This window comes from Pelobates fuscus, chromosome 7, assembly GCF_036172605.1.
Source record: "Pelobates fuscus isolate aPelFus1 chromosome 7, aPelFus1.pri, whole genome shotgun sequence".
Taxonomy (NCBI): domain Eukaryota; kingdom Metazoa; phylum Chordata; class Amphibia; order Anura; family Pelobatidae; genus Pelobates; species Pelobates fuscus.
In genome coordinates this window covers 149,240,545-149,265,118 of record NC_086323.1, presented here as the reverse complement: position 1 = coordinate 149,265,118, position 24,574 = coordinate 149,240,545, and the positions used below count along the sequence as shown (strand labels likewise).

The window sequence follows — 24,574 nt, the reverse complement described above, 5'->3', positions numbered from 1 at the left end:
AACCCATTGACCTTCTGGCTGTTAACCCAGTTGCCCTGGAAGGGCCCTATAAAGAATAGGGCCTTCTTGAATGATTGGTATCTGACCATGAACCCTATCTCTGAGCGGACACTCTGCTCTCATTACCTAGCTTAACAACTGTTTATGTGATTATACTCAGTTTGTGCTTGCTATACTTTTTTTTCAGATCCTGCTATTTTATGAGAATCTGTGAATGTATCACTGTACAACAAAAGTAAAAATAAAAAAGCAAAAAAAAAAAAAGAGAAACTCCATCTTTGATATGAACTGGTGAACAAATGACAGCATATTAAGGCATAATATACACCATATCAGATAACCTGGTGTGGCGAAACCGACCTCGCCACGTGTCCTTGGAGGGGGCTGCTTGCCCGCCTCTCGCCTTTGGACTATGGACCCGACTTTATGTGAATGTGTTAACCCAGATAGCTATGCCATGGAGCCCATTTGTGTAGTTAAAGACTTCGGCTCCATGGCAATTGAACTGTGTGAATAGGATCTGCGCGCTATTCGGTAGTTTTGTGCGCTTAGATCCCAGCTATCTGAGGATATGTGAAATGTCTGTGTGTTATGTGTAAAAGGTGACTTTATGTATTTTAAAGTGTTTTACTGTCTTTGTGTCCCCATGTGCTCAATGGAGTCTGTCTCTGTCCTGGGAGGTAATTGCATTACTTCTCCATTGTCTCCAGGAGAGAGGGCTCTGTAAAACCGGTCTGAGCCGGAAAGCCATGCTGGCAGGGGTTTTAAAAGATACTTTACTAACTTTTGAACCCCTGGTCTGATTCATGCCAGGATTTTTTAATATGTTGTTCCCCTGAATGGATTGATTGTTGATATGTATTTTTATGTGAATGTGATGTATGGTTTTAGAGTTATGAAAGTTGGGTAGAAAGTATGGATAAGGGGAGGGAATATGTGGGATGTAAATGATGTGTGAGTGGTTGTTTTATACCTCCCTGTGGGCGGACCTGTATTTGTAACAACTGCAATAAAAACCAGGCTGGGTGTGCCAGCACCTCAGATTCTGCTTGACCCTCAAACCGATGTGTCGTCTCGTTTTTGGGGGAATTGGATTGTATGCTGACTGCCAGGAGTTTAAGCGGATTGTATGCTTTTCCTGTTCGGCTGATTCCAGGGTTCGTGTGTTTCCATTTCGGGAGTTGGAAAATTCGTACAGTTTGCAGTTCGGGAGATTGGTGCTTGCAGTAGCTGCTGGTCTATGGAAAAGGGGATTATCGCCTAAACGTTTTTTTTCCTCTTGTAAGTGAAACGGTCCGTTACACCTGGATTGTCTAATTTCATGTTAGGCCTGTGTGGGGTTATTTGAACCGTCAAACTGCAATACCCCAAAATAAGACATAGGACCATCAAATCCATCTATCAAAATTCTAACTATAAAAACTGAAATGGTTATGTGGTTATGTCTGTTTTATGACACTATAGCTTCTTGTGACAGGATTCAAAACCTTGTTATATGTGTTTATATTAAAAATCAGAAACCCACATTTTTATTACAATATTTTGCAGAGATTGACACTCAGTTAAATTGTTACATCAAAAGTAAATAGCCTGTGATGCCTACTTTATATAACTAGATACACTTTTGTGTGGTCATTTTGTTTTCTGTTATAGCTATTAAGCTTACAGACAAACATCCCAAATTCTAAAATCGACCCACAATTAAATGTTATTGTAATCCTTGTCTTTTGTGACCTGTCACTACCAAAAATAAACTGAAATCCTAGACATAAGATGTACGCTGTAAATAAGGACAAATACATTAATTTACTTTGGATTATTTTTCTTAAGCGGCACTAATGTTGCACACACTATTATTGCCAAAACAGTAAAAAAAATATTTTTTTACAATAAACTAGGAATTTTTATATGTATATATCATGTCAATTCCTTTAAAAAAAAAGTATATAATAAATGAAAACAATGGAAATTTCCGTTAAACACACACATAGCAAAAATGCCAAAATTGCTGATGTCCTTAAGTACAAGGCAAGCATCTGGAGCTGTGATCTTAAGGTGTTTAATTCTTTGAAAAACTTAATGGAAATAATGTCTTCCCTGAAAAAACAATAATATTCAGTTAGCATTAAACTAAACCAATGTGGTATATTTTGTTAAAGTTAGAATTAGCATTTTTTTTTTTTACATTTACTCAACAGTTATTGAAGGTTAAGTCAGATACAAAAGTAAACCTCAGCATGATACTTAGATTAAAAATATACTAAGAATAATGAAAAAAAAGAGAGAAGATATTTCATTGTCAAAAATAACATAAAAATTCACTTTTGTGGAGCCTGAATCATTCCACAGAGACCAATTATACTGAATAATGTTTGTGCTTTCATTTTCTTTATTTTTATGTAATTTGCTTTTTTGAAACAGTTTTGAAATTACTGCTTGAAACAGGTACATGTTATAGCCCATAGAATACCCAAAGAAGGATATAAAACCAGGTAATTATAGATCTTCCGTCTTTTAATATTCTTTCCCGTTTCTCTTTAAGACTATTTCAAATAACTGCCATTGAAATCTATTCAAGAAAAATAGCTCTGCAATAGTCTACTAAAACTAATTAACATTTTATGTTTGTCCTATACAGATTTCTTAAGGGCATTACAGAAGTACATGGGCCATCTTTTGACGAACATTGGATATGACGGACAGAGAGAAATGGTAGCTTCTTTAATTGGTAGAGAGAAATGGTAGAGAGAAGTGGTAGGTTCTTTAATTGGGCACCAAAAGATAAAATAAAAGGTCCTTTAAACAATACAAATGTAACATTAAGGACTACTGAAAAAAAATTATAGCTACTCAAAATATTTTATATCTTCTACTTTTTAACTACAGTTAGAAACAGCATTTGTTTAATAAAGTTGGTACTAGAACAATGTCTTTCTTCATCATTGCAATATTTTAGTACATTAGACTTTTGTTCTGCAAAGTTTTTCATAACTGCCATAGCAAAGTAGATTGTCAGTGTCCATGGCAATGTTTTGTCTTCAACTTGACCTTCAAGTTTTTATAATCCAAAATGAAATACACTAATCAAGTGGCCTTCAAGAGACAAATGGAATCCAGTTTTGATTTGTAGGTCCACACAGTTCATGATATTACATCATTCCAATATTTGAACAACATTTTATTCTCTGTACCAGAAAAGGTGTCTTATGAATCATCTCTGGTTTCCAGTTCCAGAAACCTGTAGAAACATTGTTTTTCCTAATCCACATAAATTCTAGGAGGCAATTATTGAAATAAGTGCGGAATAATCTGATAGGAGGAAACTGAGTTCATATGGTGTAAACCAATGTTCTTCTCCAGTTTCATGTCTTGCTCCAATAGATTCTTTGTTTGCTACCGCGTCACCTGAAAAATAATTAAATAAATAAGCATTATGGCATTATATTTCTCCTGCTTTGTTTCAAGTTCACTATATAAATAGACAAGAAAAATGTAAGGAACCATTAAACGTAAAGCCAGGAGTTGTAATTACACGTAATGGCCATTGGAGTAACTAAATAACCTCCATTTGTTTAAATATACATAGGGATTTGGGAGAAGGAGCAGGTAACTTTTTCCTTTGGTTTTTATATCTCATTCTTTATCATCCAGTGTTTTGGCTTTAAAATCAGTCATTCCCTAAAGAAGTGGCTCCCAAACCAGTCCTCGTGGCCCACCAACAGTCCAGGTTTTGTCAGTATCTCCACTGGAATTATAAGGGGAAATATATAAATTTTGCATTGTTGGTGGGCCATGGGAACTGGCTTAGGAACCACTGCATATTTTTCAAACACTTCATTTTATCCAGATTCACTCTGAACATATTTTGTAAAGACAAATCTGAAAAAAAAGGTCTCCAGAAATCCACAATATTTTTCAACTGGCAGCAAAATCAGCCATCCGGCAAAGGGTTAAAATATTATATATAAATATATATAATGCATTTTATATCATAAAACGCTTGTATAATGTAACTCTCTGTGAACTTAACCATTTTTTACTAGAAGATAGTTATCTAAATGGTGCTAAAGACCAATTATTATAATTGACCATTATCTACCACTCACTGTTTGGCTCAAAAGAATTGTGTACTTTATTTTAGATTAATAGCATGCGGGTGCATGGTTTTTTTTTAATGATATTTTATCATTACAGATACCTGGTTGCATTTGGACAGGCTGAAATCCAAACTACATTCATGTTTATTCAAAAGCTGTTCAAAATCCTGATCAAGGTCCAGATTTTGGTGTCCAAATGCCCATAGATTGTACCAGGTTATATTTTTAATTTTAGTGCTTAAACCCATAATGACCAAAATGCATAGAAAATGCACTATAGTAATTAAAAAATCAAAACAAAAAAAAATCACAGTAAAAATTTTGACATTTTGGAAAAAAAGGTCAAAAAAGGTCAAATCCTGCTCTAAGGAATGTTTGAGGTCCAATTATTTATACAATTATAGGATGAAAGCTTTACTAGGTTCAAGAAAAAAATATATAGTGTCCCCTCTGTGAATCTCTAGAATTGTTCACACATTTCATAATATCCCAAGTGCTTAAATGAAATAAGAATGCTATTATCTTTTTAATATTCCAAGAAGATGCTCAGCAGTTTCAAAATAATAGGTACAAAAATTACATTCTTAACAGAAGGTCAACTGGCAAGTGTTATGCATCTAAATTTGAGGTATCTATTCATGCAACAAGTTGCTGTAAGATGTGCTTGTTTTCTACCTCCATAAATCTTGCTCTGAAAAGTGATCCTATGTTATATTGTTAACAATTGTATTATATATATATATATATATATATATATATATATATATATATATATTTAAGGTCGTTCCAAGTATCTTCTATACTATACTATGCTATGCTATCAATATAAAAGCAACACTTTTTGAAAATTAAAGGGACATTATAGTCACTAGAAAAACTACAGATTATTGTATTTGTTCTGGTGAGTAGAATCATTACCTTCAGGCCTTTTGCAGTAAACACTGTCTTTTCAGAGAAAATACAGTGTTTACATTACAGCCTAGGGTTAACTCTGATGGCTACTAGAAGTGCTTCCTGGGGCAGTGCTACATACTGTCGTTCAGTGTCTCCACTCTCTGCATGCAGACACTGAACTTTCCTCATAGAAATGCATTTCAATGAGGAGATGCTGATTGGCCACAACTATGTTTTACTTGTGCTGACTCTGCTCCTGATCTGCCTCCTTGACAGTCTCAGCCAACCATATGTGAAAACATTGTGATTGGTTCACAGAGTCACTTCTGATTATGTCAGGCATGTAGGCAGGTCAGAGGCAGAGCCATCAGCAGCAGACGTGAATGCAACTAAGATTTTACTATATTTAGGGAGTCAAGGGGTAATGGAAGGGGGGTGGGGCAGAGGGGGCTAGATGTTGGTTTTAACACTATAGGGTCAGGAATACATGTTTGTGTTCCTGACCCTATAGCAGTGATGGCTAACCTTGACATCATAAATTGTTTCTGGACTACATTTCCCATGATGCTCGGCTAGCTTTCAGAGTTTAACCCCTTAAGGACCAAACTTCTGGAATAAAAGGGAATCATGACATGTCACACATTTCATGTGTCCTTAAGGGGTTAAAAGCTAGCTGAGCATCATGGGAAATGTAGTCCAGAAACCATTTATGGTGTCAAGGTTAGCCATCACTGCCCTATAGTGTTCCTTTAACATTTTCATGCTTTCTCTTTCACCCATTGGTCTGAAATAATACTATCTTGCTCTTGTATGGCTTTTTCTTAATTAATCATATGGGCGTAAAGGTTTTAATACTACATAAACCTTGATGAATATTTTTATTTACATTTTTATTAAATACAATTGTCATGTCAAACCATAAAAATATATTTTAAAAGGGCGCTCTAAGTGTGGAAGAATTCTCGGGTCAGAGATGATGCAAGGATACTCCAGACACAGGTCGTTGAAGAACAAAGTCACATAAGCATTATACCGAGTAGGGATTATAGTATTAGTTATGGCACTGTAAATTTATGGGTGACACTCCCTAATCTTTTGTCAGACCATTTTGGAAAAGTCTGACAAAAACCAAGGCTCTCATCGGGTCTGAAACCCTAGCAAAGTCTGAAATTCCTGGCAAACTAGTGATGTCCACATTTTCAGTGTTACTGAGTAGATTCCAGGATATGGGAGCCCTATTTTTATAGCAAACTAGTAGATCCCATCCTTAGCCTCATACATCCAAAACAGAGCGGTAGTGGTTATGGTGCTTACAGTGTTGTTTTAATTGCGATTTTATAAGTGTTGCAAAAAACGTGACTACAATCAAAGCTTTTTTTTTTTTTTGCAAATGTTTATTAATTTGACCTATATTTTGCTAGTTATTAATATCAAACGTAGATTACTGATTGGTGAAATAAACCCTATACCAAGAAACATATTTCATTTACTTATTATGCATCTAAACCCTTTGCCGCATGCATGTAGATACGCTGTTGTCTTTTTTCATCACTTTTAGGCGCATAGCAGCAACTAAGAAAAAGACAGCAGGATTTAGGCATATTTTAAGCATATTTTCCTTGTCATTTCAAAGATTACACTTTTATTGTGCAAGACAAAATGTCTTGGCAAAATCATGTGCATGTATAATGCAAAGAAGAGGAAAATACACATGAAAATAAGAAAAAGTTTCATTGCCTAAAGGAAAATGTACAGATTTCTGATGTTAGTTAAAGCATAATGTTTTATTTGTCTTCATTTCAGTGCCCAACGAGACAGACAATAGCATACAAAATGCTATACATAACAGAGAGGGACAGAGGTTAGACATAGACGGTTAGACAATTTGACAAGTCTGCAGAATAAAACAATTCAAATGACAACATAAATATGTATATATTATTTTATAAGATATTAACATGCACAGAAATTTTACATCTCTATCCCTCCTTTTTCTTCATAAAGAGGTATTTCCAGAACCCACAGTCAAAGTTATCTGAAGTTAGTCATGGAGTGTGCGGAATCATAGTTCATTTCTCTACCCAAACAGTTGAGGGTTATAGTTTTAACTGGAGACTGGCAATAAGATCTCAGAATCATAGCCGCTAAATCAAACACTTGGAATATTCCAAGTGATGATGATGATGATGATGGTGATGATGATGATGATGATGGGGATGATGATGATGATGATGATGAAGGTCTAAAACTAACCTTGTCATTGAGAAAAACTATAAAGAAAGGATATGATCTTAAACAGACATTCAAAGTAACATAACCACTACTGTTTGTCCTGTTCATGTTTCCCTCATGTATTGTGTACATATTCTGGGTTCTGCTTTCTGTCCTGGCCTGATTCTGGGTTCTCCTAGTCTTGTCTTATCTTTTATGGTGCCTATTCTACACTTGCCTTATTTTCTAAGACTGGATACGTATCTGCTTAATATCAGCTCCTGGCATCCGCTAAACTGCATCAGGGCTCTGGAATGTGGCCGCACAGACTCTGGTGCTCAACACCAGGGGGCGTGTGGTTACCCTGCACCAGACACTGATTGTCCATTTCCACACTGAGACTCCCATCATCCTCATCAGGCACAGAGGGGTCCCGGTCTTCGGACCGCCTCCCGTGATAGTGTTGAAGTGAACGGTATTTGACATTAGATTAGTTGCTTTTATTGGTCATTGTACTACTGGTAGGCCTATATAAGTAATTGATTTCCCTATCTCATAGTGTTTAGCATGACAAATATCAACAGCCTCATTAGTGGTTGTTATTTATAGAAACATTTCCATTTATTCTATCCTTGCAAATTATCTCATATACAGTTCATCATCGACAGTTAAATGACAAGGATGTTTTATGTTGGTTATTTTTTCTGTCTGTTTACTTGAAATATGTTTTGCTGTATAAGCCATTCATGTAACCGAAGAACATGAGCTCAATGTTCCTTAACTCTGATAAAACTATAATAGCAGTAAATATTACTACATATAGAAAGAATTAGCTGAGAGGTCAATGTTAAACATCAAAAATTGAATAGTCAGTTCAAGTTAACAATCTTCCATTCGGCTTACGGATTAAAAAACTATCCTCCACATTTTATCCCAAACCCCATGCCCAACAGAAATAAAGCCTTCCAATGAATATCTTTCCATAAGGATTGTGCAGTAAAGTTAATTACAGTCAAGGATATCGTACATGGATCTGCAACGCAAAGACATCTCACTAGACCTAGTACGCTGTATAATTTGATTGCCTGGGATGTGATGCATAGCCACTTCAAACCAACCAATCAGAGTGCTGTGACAGGTAAATGTAGAGACTTATGGCTTAAGACGGATGGCTTAAACCCAGCAACCAGAGTGCTCTGAGCCTAATTGCAGGGCGGGGCAAGGCTCTATAAGCCTTCCCCCGCCCTGCAGAGCTCAGTCTGCGCAGAGCCCTCCATGGGTGAAGATGGATTATTATTTTTTGCGCTCGTTTTTTTTTTATAATTGCGTCGGTTATTATGTTTTTTTATTTGGCCTTTTTTGGGGCTGAAAAAAGAAGATTTTAGAAGAAAGAAAACATCGAATGGTAAGATTTATTTATTTTTTACAGGTACTTAGTTAAAGGTCCCCCCTCATTAGTTTTTAGGGTGAGGGGCTAGGTAGGGGGATAAGTTTCATTGGGGGGGAGGGGGTGACTAGGGGTTTGGGGACCCCCAGTCACCTGGGGGGGATATTTTTTTTTAGGGCCCCCACCCGCCGCTCAGGGGTGGGGGCCAGGGGGGAGGACCTTAGGTCCCCCTCCTTATTAGTATTTAGGGCCCCCACCCACCGCTGAGGGGTGGGGGCCAGGGGGGAGGACACAAGGTCCCCCCTTATTACAATTTAGGGCCCCCACCCGCCACTCAGGGGTGGGGGTACGGGGGAGGACATTAGGTCCCCCCCTTATTAGTATTTAGGGCCCCCACCCGCCACTGAGGGGTGGGGGCCAGGGGGGAGGACACTAGGTCCCCCCTTATTCTTGTTTAGGGCCCCCACCCACCGCTCAGGGGTGGGGGCCAGGGTGGAGGACACTATGTCCCCCCCTTATTCTAGTTTAGGGCCCCCACCCATCATTCAGGGGTGGGGGCCAGGGGGAGGACATTAGGTTCCCCCCTTATTAGTTTTTAGGGCCCCCACCCGCCACTCAGGGGTGGGGGCCGGGGGGCACTATTTTTTTTTTTAAAACAGTGAGCAGTCACAGGCTGCTCACTGTTTACTAGACATGCCCCTACTCGCGGTATAGCGGATAAAATTTACTAATATTAAGTAATTTTTACTTAGTATTAGTAAATTTGGCTGAAAGACCAATTTAGGTCTTTCAGCCTTTTGGTAGATAACTCCCTGATACCGTGGGAATTAGGGAGTTATCTAGCAAGCGGCTGTAAGAGAAGTCCCGAGGTGCCGAAGTCCCGAAATTCCGAAATGCCGAAGTTCCGAAGTGTCAAAGTGCCGAAGTTGCTGAAGTTTCGAAGTGTCGAAGTTCCGAAGTGCCGAAGTTCCGAAGTGCTGAAGTGCCGAAGTTCCGAAGTTGCCGAATTTCCGAAGTGTCGAAGTGCCGAAGTGCCGAAGTTCCGAAGTGCTGAAGTGCCGAAGTTCTGAAGTTTCCGAAGTCTTGAAGTGCCGAATTGCCGAAGTCACGAATTGTGAAAATCCAGAATTTCGAAATGCCGAACCTAATTTTTTTCCCATGCACATGCCTAATAGCCACCAATAGAGAAGCATTTGATTGTCAAAGATCATCCATCATTATGATCTCAGCAGTAGGAGAAATGATTGTCATGACTAAGTAAAAGACGAGTAAAACTTCTGCATTATTTATTATCTTTTTGTGAATTCCATACACACCTTAGTAGTTTTTATTTTGTTTCCACTGCTGCAGGACCAGCCTGTAAGATCCGGTAATACTTTGCAATCTTCACCTTCCATACAGGGGCTCATCTGACACCACCATTTGTGAGCAACAATAGAAGCTAAAAGCAAAAAAAGAAAACAGAAAAAAAAAAGGAAAATTATTATGTAATTCATCTGACACCTTGCCATGTCCAACCAAATTAAAAAAACAAAGTAAATATAAACGAAAAGTCACAGAGAAAAGGTAAAACCACTATAATTACAATGTTATTTAAATAGCAGCAGTAGATCTACCTATAGTGAGTGCATTCAGGCATGACTTTTGCGCAGCAGAAAATTACAAGACATCATTTTGTTACACTAAATAATTACTAGTTCAAAGACACGTTCCAATGTGCAAAATTCATAGCTTGCCATCAGCAGTACTGACATACTATAATTTTAATAATCTTTCAAATAAAAGATAAAGCGGGTTCATTTTTAGAAATGCAGAAAAACTACCGTGCTAACGAACTGCTGTTTGGTAAAAAAAAAAAAAACAATAATAAAGTCTCCAGTGTTTGCATATTTTTAGAAAATCCTCCCATTTGTTTTCTATTACAACCTTCTACCAGCAAATACTTTTGGGACCAATTCACTAAGCAGTAAATTTAAAAACCATATTTAGGTCAAAATAGCAGTAGTTTCCCAGTTGGGTTATATTAACCCCTTAAGGACACATGACGTGCCTGACACGTCATGATTCCCTTTTATTCCAGAAGTTTGGTCCTTAAGGGGTTAACCAACATTTTGCAAGTCAGTATTTAGTGAATAGAGCCTAGTTTTTGGGGTTTTTTTTTGTCTTTTTTTATTTAACAAATAATGTTGTTTAAAGTTTGGCCAAACTATATTGTGTAATTTTTGTTTATGCTGTTGATACAGAGTAGGGGTGTCCAAAAGGAACATCCCAGCTGCTGAAGAATTACAACATCCGTGGATGCTTTGGCAGTGTTACGGTAATTAGAGCATCATGGGAAAAGTAGTTCTGCAGCAACTGATAACCTATCTTTCTGGCACTCCTGGTGTAGAGGGTGGTAATTTCACTCACTGAAAATTGCAATTTGATAGACACGCTAACATTTTTAACCAGGTTAGACGATGACCAAGAGACCTACTCATGTTTTGACCTTGTTTTTATGTTGGGCTTGGGGTTTGTGAGAGGATAGAGGGATAGACAGGGGATGGGGTGGAAGTGCTTTGGTTGAATATATATTTTTTTTTTTACTAAATGAAGTGAGGAAGTATGAGATGGTAGGGAAAGAAGGTCAAGCTTTCCCTTGCAGGCACACTTCCTGCTAAAGAGATGACCACTTCTGTCTCCAGAGCGCTGTGTGCACTAACAACAGACGTACATTTGGAACAGAATTGACATTAGGCAGCCTGGAAGAGTGTAACTAGCCCTTCGGCTAAGAAACAGAAGTTGTCATGGTGGTTGGAGTAACCTTTCAATTAACCTTTAATTAAAATAATGTCAAATCCTCCAACAATAATGGTAAATGCATGGCTAAAATAGCCAAACTGGAAACATACTCCAAGTTAGGTTACTATGGCTTTACATTTAAATTCCCAACAATACTCATTTCAGTAAATAACCGTGAAAGTCTAGTTCAGGCTAAATGTCTTTAGCCAATTGTAAATTGGACATGTTGTTGGTTGTGTAGTCAGACGCATCACTATAGTAACATCTTTTTTGACCAAAGTACAGTCCAGAGATAACAGCTTCAAAGATAAAGCTCGAAAGCAGGTTTGCTATACCATATTATCATATTATTGACTGGGTTATTCACTGAAGTGAGAACTGACAGGAATTTCAAGTTCATTTCAAATTTAAGGCCAAAATATTCAAATTGAAAAACGTCTCTAAGTTAATTCTGTTTTCAGTCTGGATATTTGGTCTCTAAATTTGAAATTCACCTTGAGTTCACTTTTCACATTAGAATAACTCTTTTAGAGGCAAAACACCTGCTCTGTGATTTGCCTGTAGCCAAGTGAAAATGTAAAACATAAATAAAAAATGAATAAACAAAACACATTTTAGCAGTTTTTCTTCACAAAGCCAGATTGTTATACAATGAAATAAAGATATAGAACTTCAAAAAGCATGAAAGTAAAATTTCTCTTCAGTGGTCAAAACACTCCATCTTGCAGCCTTGGTAGGTGGTCCAGGATGTTGCACAGATGAGCACGCTGTGAGCATGTGTGCCTATATCAGTATCTTCTTACAAGATGGTATACCTGTGGCTAAGTGACAATTAAATGAGCCCATGCTAAGGGGTTTATTCACTAAACAGTGACTTTATGAATTTATATTTGCTACATTTATGCCAAAGTAATAAACAAAGTTACTGGGAAAACAGCAAAGCATCATGACAATTATAGTTCCATCCATCACATTGAATCTAGACATAGGAGCGTCCTTTGTGGATCCTCATTGCTAAAGTTGGATGGGGTGTGTTAATGGAAGCTTCATCTTAAGAGTCATTGTATTATTGCAAATATATATATATAAGCAGGCATACGTATGATAGAGTAAGACCTGCCAAGAATGCGGTACATTGACGTTGTGAGGCTTATGATGATAATATACTGTAAGTAAACCCCCATTATTTTTTTGCCTAGGTGAGGTGTTTTTAAATAAAACTATTACATTCTGTAAAACATCAAATTGCTGTTTAGTGAATAAGCACGTGCACTAGATCTTGTATATTAAATATCAAAGAGTCTGGGGGAACAGATAAGGGGGTAACCCTGGGGAAATATTGTAAAAAGAGAAGAGAACAATATCTGTCCCGATAGTAATGTTAAAATAAGAAGAACATTTCTAAAGTGCTACTAAAAATATCGAAGATACTTTATTGTAAATACCAAAAGTATCTTCGATATTTTTAGTAGCACTTTAGAAATGTTCTTCTTATTTTAACATTACTATCGGGACAGATCGTGTATATTGTTTAAATTGGCCCCAGTAGCACCCTATAATGTATATTCAGGTGAGTGCAGCCCTTTTGGTTTCATTTATATATTTAGGAGTCCAGGCCAACTCCTTGGTTTTGCACCCCTCCCTGTCACAGGTGCCTCATTCAAGAGTCCTATTTAACCTTGTGTGAAGGTAGTTGGGATAGTGTAGGAAGAAACCCCTTTTATTTAGAGCAACTTACCCAGAATAACTTGGCACAAGACGTAAATTGTGACAAACAGGCCACAGCTTTATTTAAAACAATACCATTATAAACATAACACATTAACATGACATTCACTGACCTCACCCCCTAATGTTATTTACAGCTAGGAGTCCACATAAGGCGGACGCAACCTATGTTAAATTTACTAGTTTTGTATAACTCTGCGATTAATACTTTGTATAACGTTACTTACAATCTAAGCCCACGTAACCCCATACGGCTTACCTACTGAGCCACATAACATACCCGTTTGCAGTTTACTGCATTGTGCCACTCGGCTAGCGGGCCATTGTACATAGTTATTGTTAATTATTCCCGATACTTGGAACTACCCCACATTACCCACCACCCTTCCACGAAAGACCCAAAACAAAGCGCAGCTGCTGATTACAGGACCGCCACATAGTATCCATAGGCAAAATGTCCTTAAAGATAATTTCCATGAACACGAAAGGGCTAAACACGCCGAATAAGAGGCGCTTAGCACTCCTGGAAGCCAAGAAACAAAAGGCACAAATAGCCTTCTTCCAGGAAACGCATTTTAAATGGGGCTCCAGGCCTAGGTTTAACTCTCCCTGGTTTCCAGTAGATCACCACACTTGCTATTCTACAAAAAAGAGAGGGGTTTCTATCCTAGTGAGTAAACATGTCACCTTAGAACTAGTCCGTAAAATCTGTGACAAAAAGGGCAGATACCTTATCTTACAATGTCACCTCAACAATAGCCCCTACACATTGATGAACATATACGGGCCTAATGAAAACCAAGAAATGTTTATGAATCAGATTTTCGCACTATTAACTCTGCATAGCTTTGGAGAGGTAATACTTGGAGGTGACACCAAGACGGCATAAGGGACTCATCAGCCTCTGACACTGTCACCTCTTCCACTTTGAAGAAACAAATCTCACAATCCCAAAATATATGCAAAACCCTCCTCGCACACGATTACTTAGAGCCCTGGAGAATCACATACCCCTCGGAGATAGATTTTACATGTTACACCACAGCACACAATAGCTACTCCAGAATAGACAGATTTTTGATCAAAACGACATCCCTCACAAAAGTACTAGACACAGATATTGGCATCATCTCGTGGTCAGACCACGCTCCTATCACACTGACGATCAAGGATAGATTCCCCACTAGCGGTCCCCCCTCCTAGAGACTGAATGAATTACTGTTCAATGACCCATACATTATTAAACAAATCACACTGGACCTGGAACATTACTTTACAGAGAACTGCACCCCAGGCTCCAACCCGGACTCTGTATGGCTAGCACACAAGGCAGTCATTAGGGGAAGCTTTATTAAACATGCTAGCCATGTCAAGAAAACCCGGCAAGCGCAGTACACTAGTCTAGTAAATAAAACATATGACACACAGGAATAAACACTCCCCAACCCAAGATACACGACACACCCTACTTCACCTACAAACTAAATGAAGAGATATAGAACTAACTAAAACCACGTACCTCCTTCAAAAATCCAAACACAAGTTATTTGCAGCTGGGAACAAAGCTGGAGCAATATTAGCGTCACAGCTCAAACAAAAAATGGTCGCCTCCAGGATTGCCTACCTCAAAGATGATTAAGGTCACAAGATCATTGATCCCAGGAAAATTGTCAATGAGTTTGCTATGTACTACCGCAAATTATATAACCTCAAGGGTGATCCCCACACAAAAATTCCTTCAACGGATGACATTGACAGGTTCTTAGCTGACTTGAACCTACCCTCCTTGACGCAGACGGACATAAAGACACTGAAACTACAACTGCAAACACCTCCACCTCATACATGTTCATCATGTATGATGTGGAGCCTGACTGGCCCCAGATACTGCAGTCTTCATAGAAATCGCCCAGTGGTCCAGTCAAAGCTTGGAGAACATCGGGAATAAAGGCCACAAGCTCACAACAAACCCACATAGTGCTAGACTGGCAAAGGTCCAGCACAATTCCTGCCTGCTGCCTAACTCATACAGTACCCTGCATTGAAGCACATAGTTGCCCTTGCTTCTGTAGGGTAGTTACTGGGGCAATTGCTCTCCTACCCTCTTGCCAGCCTTTTCCTTTAATTTATTATCTAAAAAAAAAAAATATATATATATATATATATATACATACCTAAAGTTTAATTTAAAAAAACTCACCTTGTATAACTATAACAAAACCTTCATAGTCTACCTAACAAATGTGTGTCCTTGGAGCCACCTTCAAAAGTGTGTCTTTGTGTTATAACTATTGCTAGTAAAACAAAAGGGCTAATGCGTTAACTTGTCAAATGACAGTGTATCATTAACCACTTCCCTCCCAACCTCCTGCGTCATGGGTATGTTTCAATTCGCATTATCTGCTTTAAGTTGTTTAGATACAATGCTCAAAATGAACTGTATCAAGTACGGTTTCTGAGATGCACCAAGAACTAGCCGAGGATGTAACATCTGTTCTTCTACTTGTTCATATCACTAACAGTTGGAAATCATTTTAATATGTCCAGCATGTGAATTCTATTGTGCAAATGAAACTGAAAATATTTAATTAGAGATGGTACAACGTCACTTCTGTGTACGAAGCTGAAATCATCGTTATTAAATACATTCCATACACTGCTGCATTTGTGATCAAGGATGGCAATAGCTTGACTTTACAGTTGACTGGGATTATTTTTATGATACTCCACTATAGTGGCAAAGTTCAGACAGCACTACCATAGAGCATTATCATACAGCTGTGACGTCGAACCTTGAAACAGTAGATGTTTCTAGCTGGTCAAAGGGTTAGCCATCATTAATATTATAGTGTGAGGAAGCCAAACACCTGATCCATGGACAGGAGGTAGATGCATTATATGGGCTTGTTAAGAGCCTAGAGAGACATAGAAGGTGAGCAAAGGAGAACAGGTGAAATTGATGCTTAAAAGTATTTTGACCATGGGCACTTTGACGCTTTAATCTTACTATTCCCTTTTTTTTCTGAACCTGTATATACTGTATATAATGTAGTCAAAAGAGGATCTAACTTACAATGCTAGACACAATCCCAAATCAATAACAGAGCAAAAATATAACTGCATCATTTTACAATAAATGTTGATAAATATGCTTAACATGCATATCCAGCAATGGGGAAGTTATGTGCATGCGTGCGATTGTACATGGGTATTGAAACAGTTTCAACTGCTAAGTGACAAGAGTGGGAAGTAGGCAAAATGTGAAGCTCTAATCAGTGTCTATCTATGATAAATGGTGACTAGTCTGATGCTTCAGTCTCTGTTATGTGTCATTTGCAATGCAATGGAAGCAAGTTGACTGAAGACTTATTGCACTGAAGATGGCATCTCCTACTTTTACCACCCGACAGGTGCAAGTAGTGGAAAAACTGATGAGGATATTTTTTGTATTGCAGTCTGACACTTGTGGCCCAGGGGGTGGGCAACCTTCAGCACTCCAGATGTTATGGACTACAGCTCCCCTAATGCTTTGCAAGCATTATAGCTGTAATAGAATTATGGGAATGATGAAGCGTGCCTACCCCTGGGTTATATGATGCTATACATGTTGAAAGCAGGCTGTGTATGGGTGGGGACTAACTACATTTAAGGCTGCAGCTCCTATCTGGGTGATATGACAAGAGCAGGATGCTTGCAGAGTGGGAGATTTGTCATGTTGCACACTGCAGTTCATAGCTATAGCTTACTATAAACTCGAGAAGTGGGTCTGCTGAGGAAGAGATTTGTCTTGTTGCATACTGCAGTTCCTATCATTAGTATATAGAAAGACCAGGAAGACTGAGAAGTGTCTCATTATGCTGGAGATGGCAGCTCCTACTTAGATTATCCAACCATCTCAGGAGCAGTCAGACTTTGGTAGAGCTGTATTGCAGCAAAAACACTCCTAACTATATTATAGCATTTTATTTGCCATCACTTTGTTTATGTAATGCATTTATTTTATTTTCAAAAAAGTAGCCATTGTTTCAATATTCTTACCAATCAGGGGTGGAACTACTGCAGGTGCAATGGCACCAGGGCCCGCCAGTGCTAAGGGGCCCACTCTTGGCTACTGTCAGGGCTCCGCGGGCAGCGGTGAGGGGAGGCTGCAATCCTCTTGCAGCACTCACCCTCGGTCCGTCGTCGCCCGCGGTCCCCTCTCCCCTTACCGATAAGCGAGCGGCGTCCTCTCCTCTTGACACGCCGCTCACGTCCTCCTCTCCTCCTCCCAGCGGCAGCATGTCTAACGCTGCACGCTGGGAGCCGGCACTATTATCTAAGCGCCGGGGTCAATCACGTGACCCGGCGTTAAAGCTACAGTGCAGCCAACACAGTGGGGGGTATAGATATCCCCCATGTGTGTTTGTTAATACTGATTGGTGGTTAGCCAATCAGGATTCAGGCTAGGATTTAAATACTTACCTTTCCTGTCTATCTGTGCCCTGTTGTGGTCTTTGCTTTATAGTATTGATTCTGAACGTGTGCTTTCTGGTTACGTACTCTCTGGCTTGTTATACTGACTTTGTGACTTTCTCCTACCCTTTGACCTCGGCTTGTTTCTCGTTATTCTGTTTTCTGGTTCCCCTTACTCGGCTTGTCTCCTGACTATTCTGTGTGTGCTTAGCCCGGCCACTCTAAGGACCGGTACTGCACACTTTCTGTCTGTGTGTCTGTGTGTGTGTTAGCGTGTTGGGTTCCCCAGTATCGTGACATTACAACAGGGCCATAATGGAACCTGCTGACATACCCCAGCTCCTAGTTAATCAGGAGGCTAGAATGGATGGCTTGGACCACCGTATGGATCAGTTTGCTCAAGCTTTACAGACCATACTGGCTCGTACTGCACACTTGCAGCCTGCCGTCCAGGAGGCGGCTGCTGCTGTGCCCGAACCCATTGCCACTCCAGTACCCGTTCCTGCTCATGTAGTCCATATGACACCGCCACAGCGCTATAGTGGTGACCCAGCTTTGTGTCGTGGTTTCCTCAATCAAATTGACATCCATTTGGTGATGAATCAACGTTCCTATCCCACCGACAGGTCCAAAATTGCCTTTTTGATAAACCACCTGTCTGGGAGAGCTTTAGCATGGGCTGTCAGGGTACCTGAGGTCTCCGGTTTCAGAACCTATGCAGTTAGGCCTTACTCGTCTCTCAGAGGAGGAGAGACAGTACAGGAGAAGAGAGGGACTGTGTATGTATTGTGGGGCCAGAGGTCATGTACGTTTGAGCTGTCCCAGCCGTCCGGGAAACGCTCGCACCTAAGTTTCTCTAGAGGACAGACCTTGGGTGTTTCGATTTTGTCCTCTACTCATAACTACAAAGAACATAGACTCCTATTACCGGTCTCTTTAACTTGGGAGAAGGGAACTTTAGAGACTATGGCATTGATAGACTCCGGCGCTGCTGAGAGTTTTATCGACCAAAAGTTTCTCACCAAACACACTATCCCATCCCAGTTAAGGAAGACACCCTTGGCTGTTGAAGCCATTGATGGTAGACCTTTAGTTGAGCCTGTGATTTTCCGGGAGACCACACCTCTTTACTTAACTACTGGTATTCTACACAAGGAGGAAATATCCCTACTACTCATTTCATCCCCTTCTGTTCCCATAGTCCTGGGATACTCCTGGCTTAAGAGACATAACCCCGTTATAGATTGGAGATCAGGGGAAATAGTTTCGTGGGGTCAGAATTGTCAAGAGAATTGTTTAAAGAAAGTGTCACCTCTTTGTAGTGTCAACTCATTTAATAACGCTACCGACTCTACCAAAGTACAGATACCGTCCTTGTATCAAGATTTAAAGGCAGTATTTGACAAAAGAAAGGCTGATACCTTACCACCACATAGGCCTTTTGATTGCAAAATTAATTTACTTTCTGGTACCATTCCTCCCAGGGGTCATGTATATCCTTTGTCTACGAATGAAAACTTAGTTCTAGAAGAGTATATTCGTGAAAATCTAGACAAGGGGTTCATTAGAAGATCCTCCTCTCCTGCTGGGGCTGGATTCTTTTTTGTTAAAAAGAAGGATGGTTCTTTAAGACCTTGCATTGACTACCGAGGTCTTAACAAGATAACCATCAGAAATGTATATCCGATTCCCTTGATCACCGAGCTTTTTGATCGATTAAAAAGTTCTAAAATTTTCACTAAGTTAGACCTTAGAGGTGCTTATAATTTGGTGAGAATCCACGACGGTGACGAGTGGAAAACTGCATTCAATACTCGATATGGGCACTATGAGTATACTTTAATGCCTTTTGGTCTCTGCAATGCCCCGGCGGTATTTCAGGACCTTATTAATGAGGTTCTTAGGGAGTTTCAAGATGACTGTGTGATTGTATACCTTGATGATATACTTATACATTCCAGGGATATTGAGACTCACCACGGACAAGTCAGAAGGGTTTTGCACAAACTTCTTCAGCATGGCTTATACTGCAAACTAGAGAAATGCAGCTTTGACCAATCCCAAACTACCTTTCTTGGTTATGTGATTTCTGGGGAAGGGTTTGAAATGGATCCGGAGAAGCTCCAATCCATATTAGAGTGGCCTTTACCTAAGGGTCTCAAGGCTATCCAGAGATTCATTGGTTTCTCTAATTACTACAGACGTTTCATTAAAGGATACTCCTCTATCATTGCTCCCATCACCAATATGACCAAACAAGGGGCTGAGACTAAGAATTGGTCTACTGAAGCACTTCTGGCTTTTAAGACACTCAAGGAGCTGTTTGCTTCCGCACCAATTTTAGTTCACCCTGATACTACTCTGCCTTTCCTACTCGAAGTTGACGCTTCTGAGACAGGTATAGGTGCTGTTCTGTCCCAAAGGTTGGGTGTAGATAAACCATTACATCCTTGTGGATACTTTTCCAAAAAATTGTCAGGTACTGAAAGCAGATATGACATTGGTGACAGGGAACTACTAGAGGTTATAATGGCCTTGAAGGAGTGGAGACATTTATTGGAGGGTACTTTGCATCCTGTTACTATTTTGACAGATCATAAAAACTTATCCTATATTGGAGAGGCTAAACGACTATCATCTAGACAGGTTCGTTGGTCCATATTTCTCACTCACTTCAACTACGTACTCACATATAGGCCAGGTTCTAAGAATTCTAAAGCCGACGCCTTATCCCGCTAATATGAACCTGCTGCCGTATCTGAGCCGGTTTTGTCCTCTATAGTACCCAAGTGTAACATTATCGCTAACACTACTCTCAAAGTTCATTCTCCGCTACTTGATCAGATAAGGAACTTGCAGCATCTGGCACCTAGACTGACTCCGGCTTCCAGACTTTTCGTCCCTCCTGAACTCCAATTGGAGCTCTTACAGTGTCTTCACGAGAGTAAGGTGGCTGGTCATCCGGGTGTTCGCAAGACGTATTCTTTGATCTCCAAGGATTTCTGGTGGCCGTCGTTACGGAAGGATATTAAGGATTTTATCGGGGTTTGTGTGGTCTGTACTAAAACTAAACTACCGCATTCGCTTCCTTGTGGCCTTCTACAACCTCTGGAAATTCCTGACAAACCTTGGTCCTGTGTGGCAATGGACTTTATTGTGGATCTGCCTGTTTCTAAAAAGCACACTGTTATCCTCACCGTAGTCGATAGGTTTACCAAGATGGCACATTTCGTACCTTTGCCTAAACTCCCGACTTCCCCTGAATTGGCGGAAGTCTTTGCTAAAGAGATTTTTCGCTTGCATGGGATTCCTTCGGAGATCACTTCTGATAGAGGCTCCCAATTTGTTTCACGTTTTTGGAGGTCGTTCTGTTCTCAATTAGGCATCAAATTGAATTTTTCGTCCGCCTATCATCCTCAGTCTAACGGAGCTGCTGAACGAACCAACCAGAAGATTGAGCAATACTTACGTTGTTTTGTTTCCGAACACCAGGACGATTGGGTCGGTTTGATTCCTTGGGCGGAGTTTGCGCACAACAATCTCGTTTGTGACTCTACGCATTCAAGCCCCTTCTTCATGAACTATGGCTTTCATCCATCTATTCTTCCCCCGGTTTCTCCTTCCCAAGGAGTGCCGTCGGTTGATGTCCATGTGGCCAATTTGAGGAAGTTGTGGGATCAGACTCGACAGATTCTTCTACACAATTCTGTACTGGTTAAGAAACATGCTGACAAACGTAGAAGGGCGGCTCCGAATTTTGTTCCAGGCGATAGAGTGTGGTTGAGTACTAGGAATATTCGTCTTAAAGTTCCTTCCATGAAATTCGCTCCTCGTTATATTGGTCCCTACAGGATCTTGACTCGAATTAACCCAGTGGCGTATCGTCTAGCTCTCCCAGCTACTTTACGCATCCCGAATTCCTTTCACGTGTCATTGCTGAAACCTCTAATCTGTAACAGATTCTCCTCCACAATCGCCCCTCCGCGCCCTGTTCAGGTGGAGGGTCAGGAGGAGTATGAGGTTAACTCCATTATTGATTCTCGTGTCTCCCGGGGGCGAGTACAATATTTAGTTGACTGGAAGGGATATGGTCCTGAGGAGAGGAGTTGGGTACCACAAGAGGATGTTCATGCTCCTCGTCTTCGCAGGGCATTTCACTCCCGCTTTCCATCTCGCCCCGGCTCCTTCCGCCCGGTGGGCGTATCTGAGAGGGGGGGTACTGTCAGGGTACCTGAGGTCTCTACCTCTGAGAGAGGTAGAGACTTAGAAGTTTATCCGTCCGGACGGCATGTCTCCTCGGCCTCCCGCGGTTCACTCGGTCTTGCTAACGCCGGCCGCGAGGGAGTCACTTCCTTTTATAACAGGAGGACCGGAGGTAGACGTCATGACGCCAACCCGGAACGTCCTGTCACTCAAATCTCGGGAGACGAATCAGGACTCGCCGGAGGCGTGTCTTCTCTCCCTAGCCAGGATACTTAACAGTGGCTCTCTCATTCACTCATTGCCCTGTCGTGGTTCTAGTCCGCCTAGTCACACAGTGCTTTGTTATTCTCTTGTCCTTTGGTTCTGACCCGGCTTTGTTGTTTACCCTCCTGCCTTTCTGTTATCCTTGACCCGGCTTGTCTCTCGCTTACCTGTTCTCTCGTTCCCTCGACCTCGGCTTGTCTCTGACCATTCTATTGTAGTTATACGTTAAGTCCGGCCATTCTAAGGACCGGTATACGTATCTGCTACTCTTTGTACTCTGCGTGTTGGATCCCTGACCCGATCCTGACATGGGCAAACCCCATGTGGGAAAATTTGTCTCCTATGTCCTTTGCAGATTTTTTGTCAGCATTCAAACGCACGTTTGATCAACCCGGTAGGGTTGCCTCTGCTGGCAAAGCTCTGCTTAGGGTTCGACAGGGTAACAGATCTGTAGCGGATTATACTATCGAATTCCGCACTCTAGCAGCTGAAGTGGTTTGGAATAATGACGCCCTCGTAACAGCCTTTCAGGAGGGTTTGGCCGCTTACATACTGGATGAAATAGCATCCATGGAACTGCCTGTTCTTCTGGATGATGTTATAGACTATGTAATCCTTATTGATAACCGTATTAGAAAGAGGCATACTCAAAGACGGCTGCATACACGGGTGTTACCTGCTCTACCCAGTACTGCATTACTAGCATTACCCGCTCCTAGGCAACCATCCCCCGAACCCATGCAATTGGGTGCTACAGGGTTAACTGAGGCTGAAAGAACGTATCGTAGAAGGGAGGGGTTATGTCTTTATTGTGGTAAGAGGGGGCACCACTGTAATACCTGCCCTAAGTTACAGGGAAACTACAGCACCTAAGGCCCAGAGAGGGGTCGGCCTCGGGTGTTATGACCTTGTCCCCTCATGTGTCCATCTCCAGACCGTTTATTACGGTTTCTCTTTTGGTCAATAAAACCACTATAACAACCAAAGCCTTGATCGATTCAGGTGCGGCAGACAACCTTATGGATGAGAACTTTGCCAAAAGCGCAGCCCTGACTTTGATCCGAAAGGCCACACCCTTGGCCGTTGAGGCCATAGATGGTAGACCACTTGAGAAACCTCTGGTGACCCATGAAACCCAAGATATAGTTATGTCTGTGGGTGCTTTACACAAGGAACGATTAACCTTCCAAATAATTGACTCCCCTACTGCTACCATCGTTCTGGGTTTTCCCTGGTTAGTTAAACACAACCCAGTACTTGATTGGGGTTGTTTAGCTATACTCTCCTGGGGGGAATCTTGTCAACGAGACTGTATGGCCCAGGTACGTCCCGTTTGTTTACTCAACGTGCCCACAGCTAAACCACTTTCTGTTTCTGTCCCTTCTGTATATGCAGACCTTGCATTGGTTTTCGAAAAAAGGGAGGCAGATAAGTTACCTCCACACCGTGAGTATGACTGTGCCATTAACCTATTACCGGGTACTATGCCTCCTAGGGGTAAGGTCTACCCTCTTTCTGAGAAAGAGAACCAGGTCATGGAGGAGTACATACGGGAAGCCTTAACTAAAGGTTTTATTAGAAGGTCCTCCTATCCGGCTGGTGCTGGTTTCTTTTTTGTGGCGAAAAAGGAGGGCGATTTGAGACCGTGTATAGATTACAGAGCACTAAACAATATAACGATTAAAAATGCCTATCCGATCCCTCTCATTACGGAGTTGTTTGATCGTGTCAAAGGTTCTAAATATTTTACAAAACTAGACCTCAGGGGGGCTTATAACCTTGTTTGTATCAAGGAGAACGATGAATGGAAAACGGCGTTCAATACACGCAGTGGGCATTACGAGTATCTAGTCATGCCTTTTGGATTGTGTAATGCTCCTGCCGTATTTCAGGATCTCATAAACGATGTCCTTAGAGACCTACTGCATGTCTGTGCCATAGTCTACCTTGATGACATACTGGTATATTCTCCGGATTTGGAGACACATCATACTCATGTTAGGATGGTGCTTAAAAGGTTGTTGCAGAACGGTCTTTATTGTAAATTAGAGAAATGCTTATTCGACCAAACTTCTGTACAATTCCTGGGTTATGTTATTTCTGAACAAGGATTCAGCATGGATCCTTCAAAATTGGAAGCTATACTGTCCTGGCCCCTTCCCCAAGGACTTAAGGCAATACAGCAATTTATAGGGTTTGCCAATTATTATAGAAAGTTTGTTAAAAACTTCTCATCCATTATTTCCCCTATCACTAAACTGACAAAAAAAGGGTTTACACCCCAGGGTTTGGAATCCTAATGCTATTGTGGCCTTCGAGACTCTAAAAAAGGCATTTGCCACTGCCCCTGTGTTACACCATCCTGATCCTTCCCTTCCCTTTGTACTGGAAGTAGACGCCTCTGAATCAGGTATAGGAGCAGTGTTGTCACAAAGACAATCGTATGACGAACCCCTCCTTCCCTGTGGTTACTTTTCAAAACGCTTGTCAGAGTCGGAAAAGAATTACGACGTTGGGAACAGGGAATTATTAGCTATAGTGATGGCATTTAAAGAAT

At 40.7% G+C, this 24,574-nt stretch overlaps 1 protein-coding gene across 1 annotated transcript in view; it reads right to left on the bottom strand.

Annotated features, from left to right (window-relative positions):
- Window positions 1-2,463: 2,463 nt before the first annotated feature.
- Window positions 2,464-24,574, bottom strand: part of TAFA4 (TAFA chemokine like family member 4) — a 195,962-nt gene continuing 173,851 nt past the window's right edge. Inside the window, exons 5-6 of the mRNA XM_063427539.1 lie at window positions 9,906-10,030; window positions 2,464-3,405 (exon numbers count right to left, since the gene is read on the bottom strand). Of these exons, the coding sequence (XP_063283609.1) occupies window positions 3,394-3,405; window positions 9,906-10,030 (137 nt within the window). The 3' untranslated portion in view covers window positions 2,464-3,393. The remainder of the gene's footprint in view (window positions 3,406-9,905; window positions 10,031-24,574) is intronic.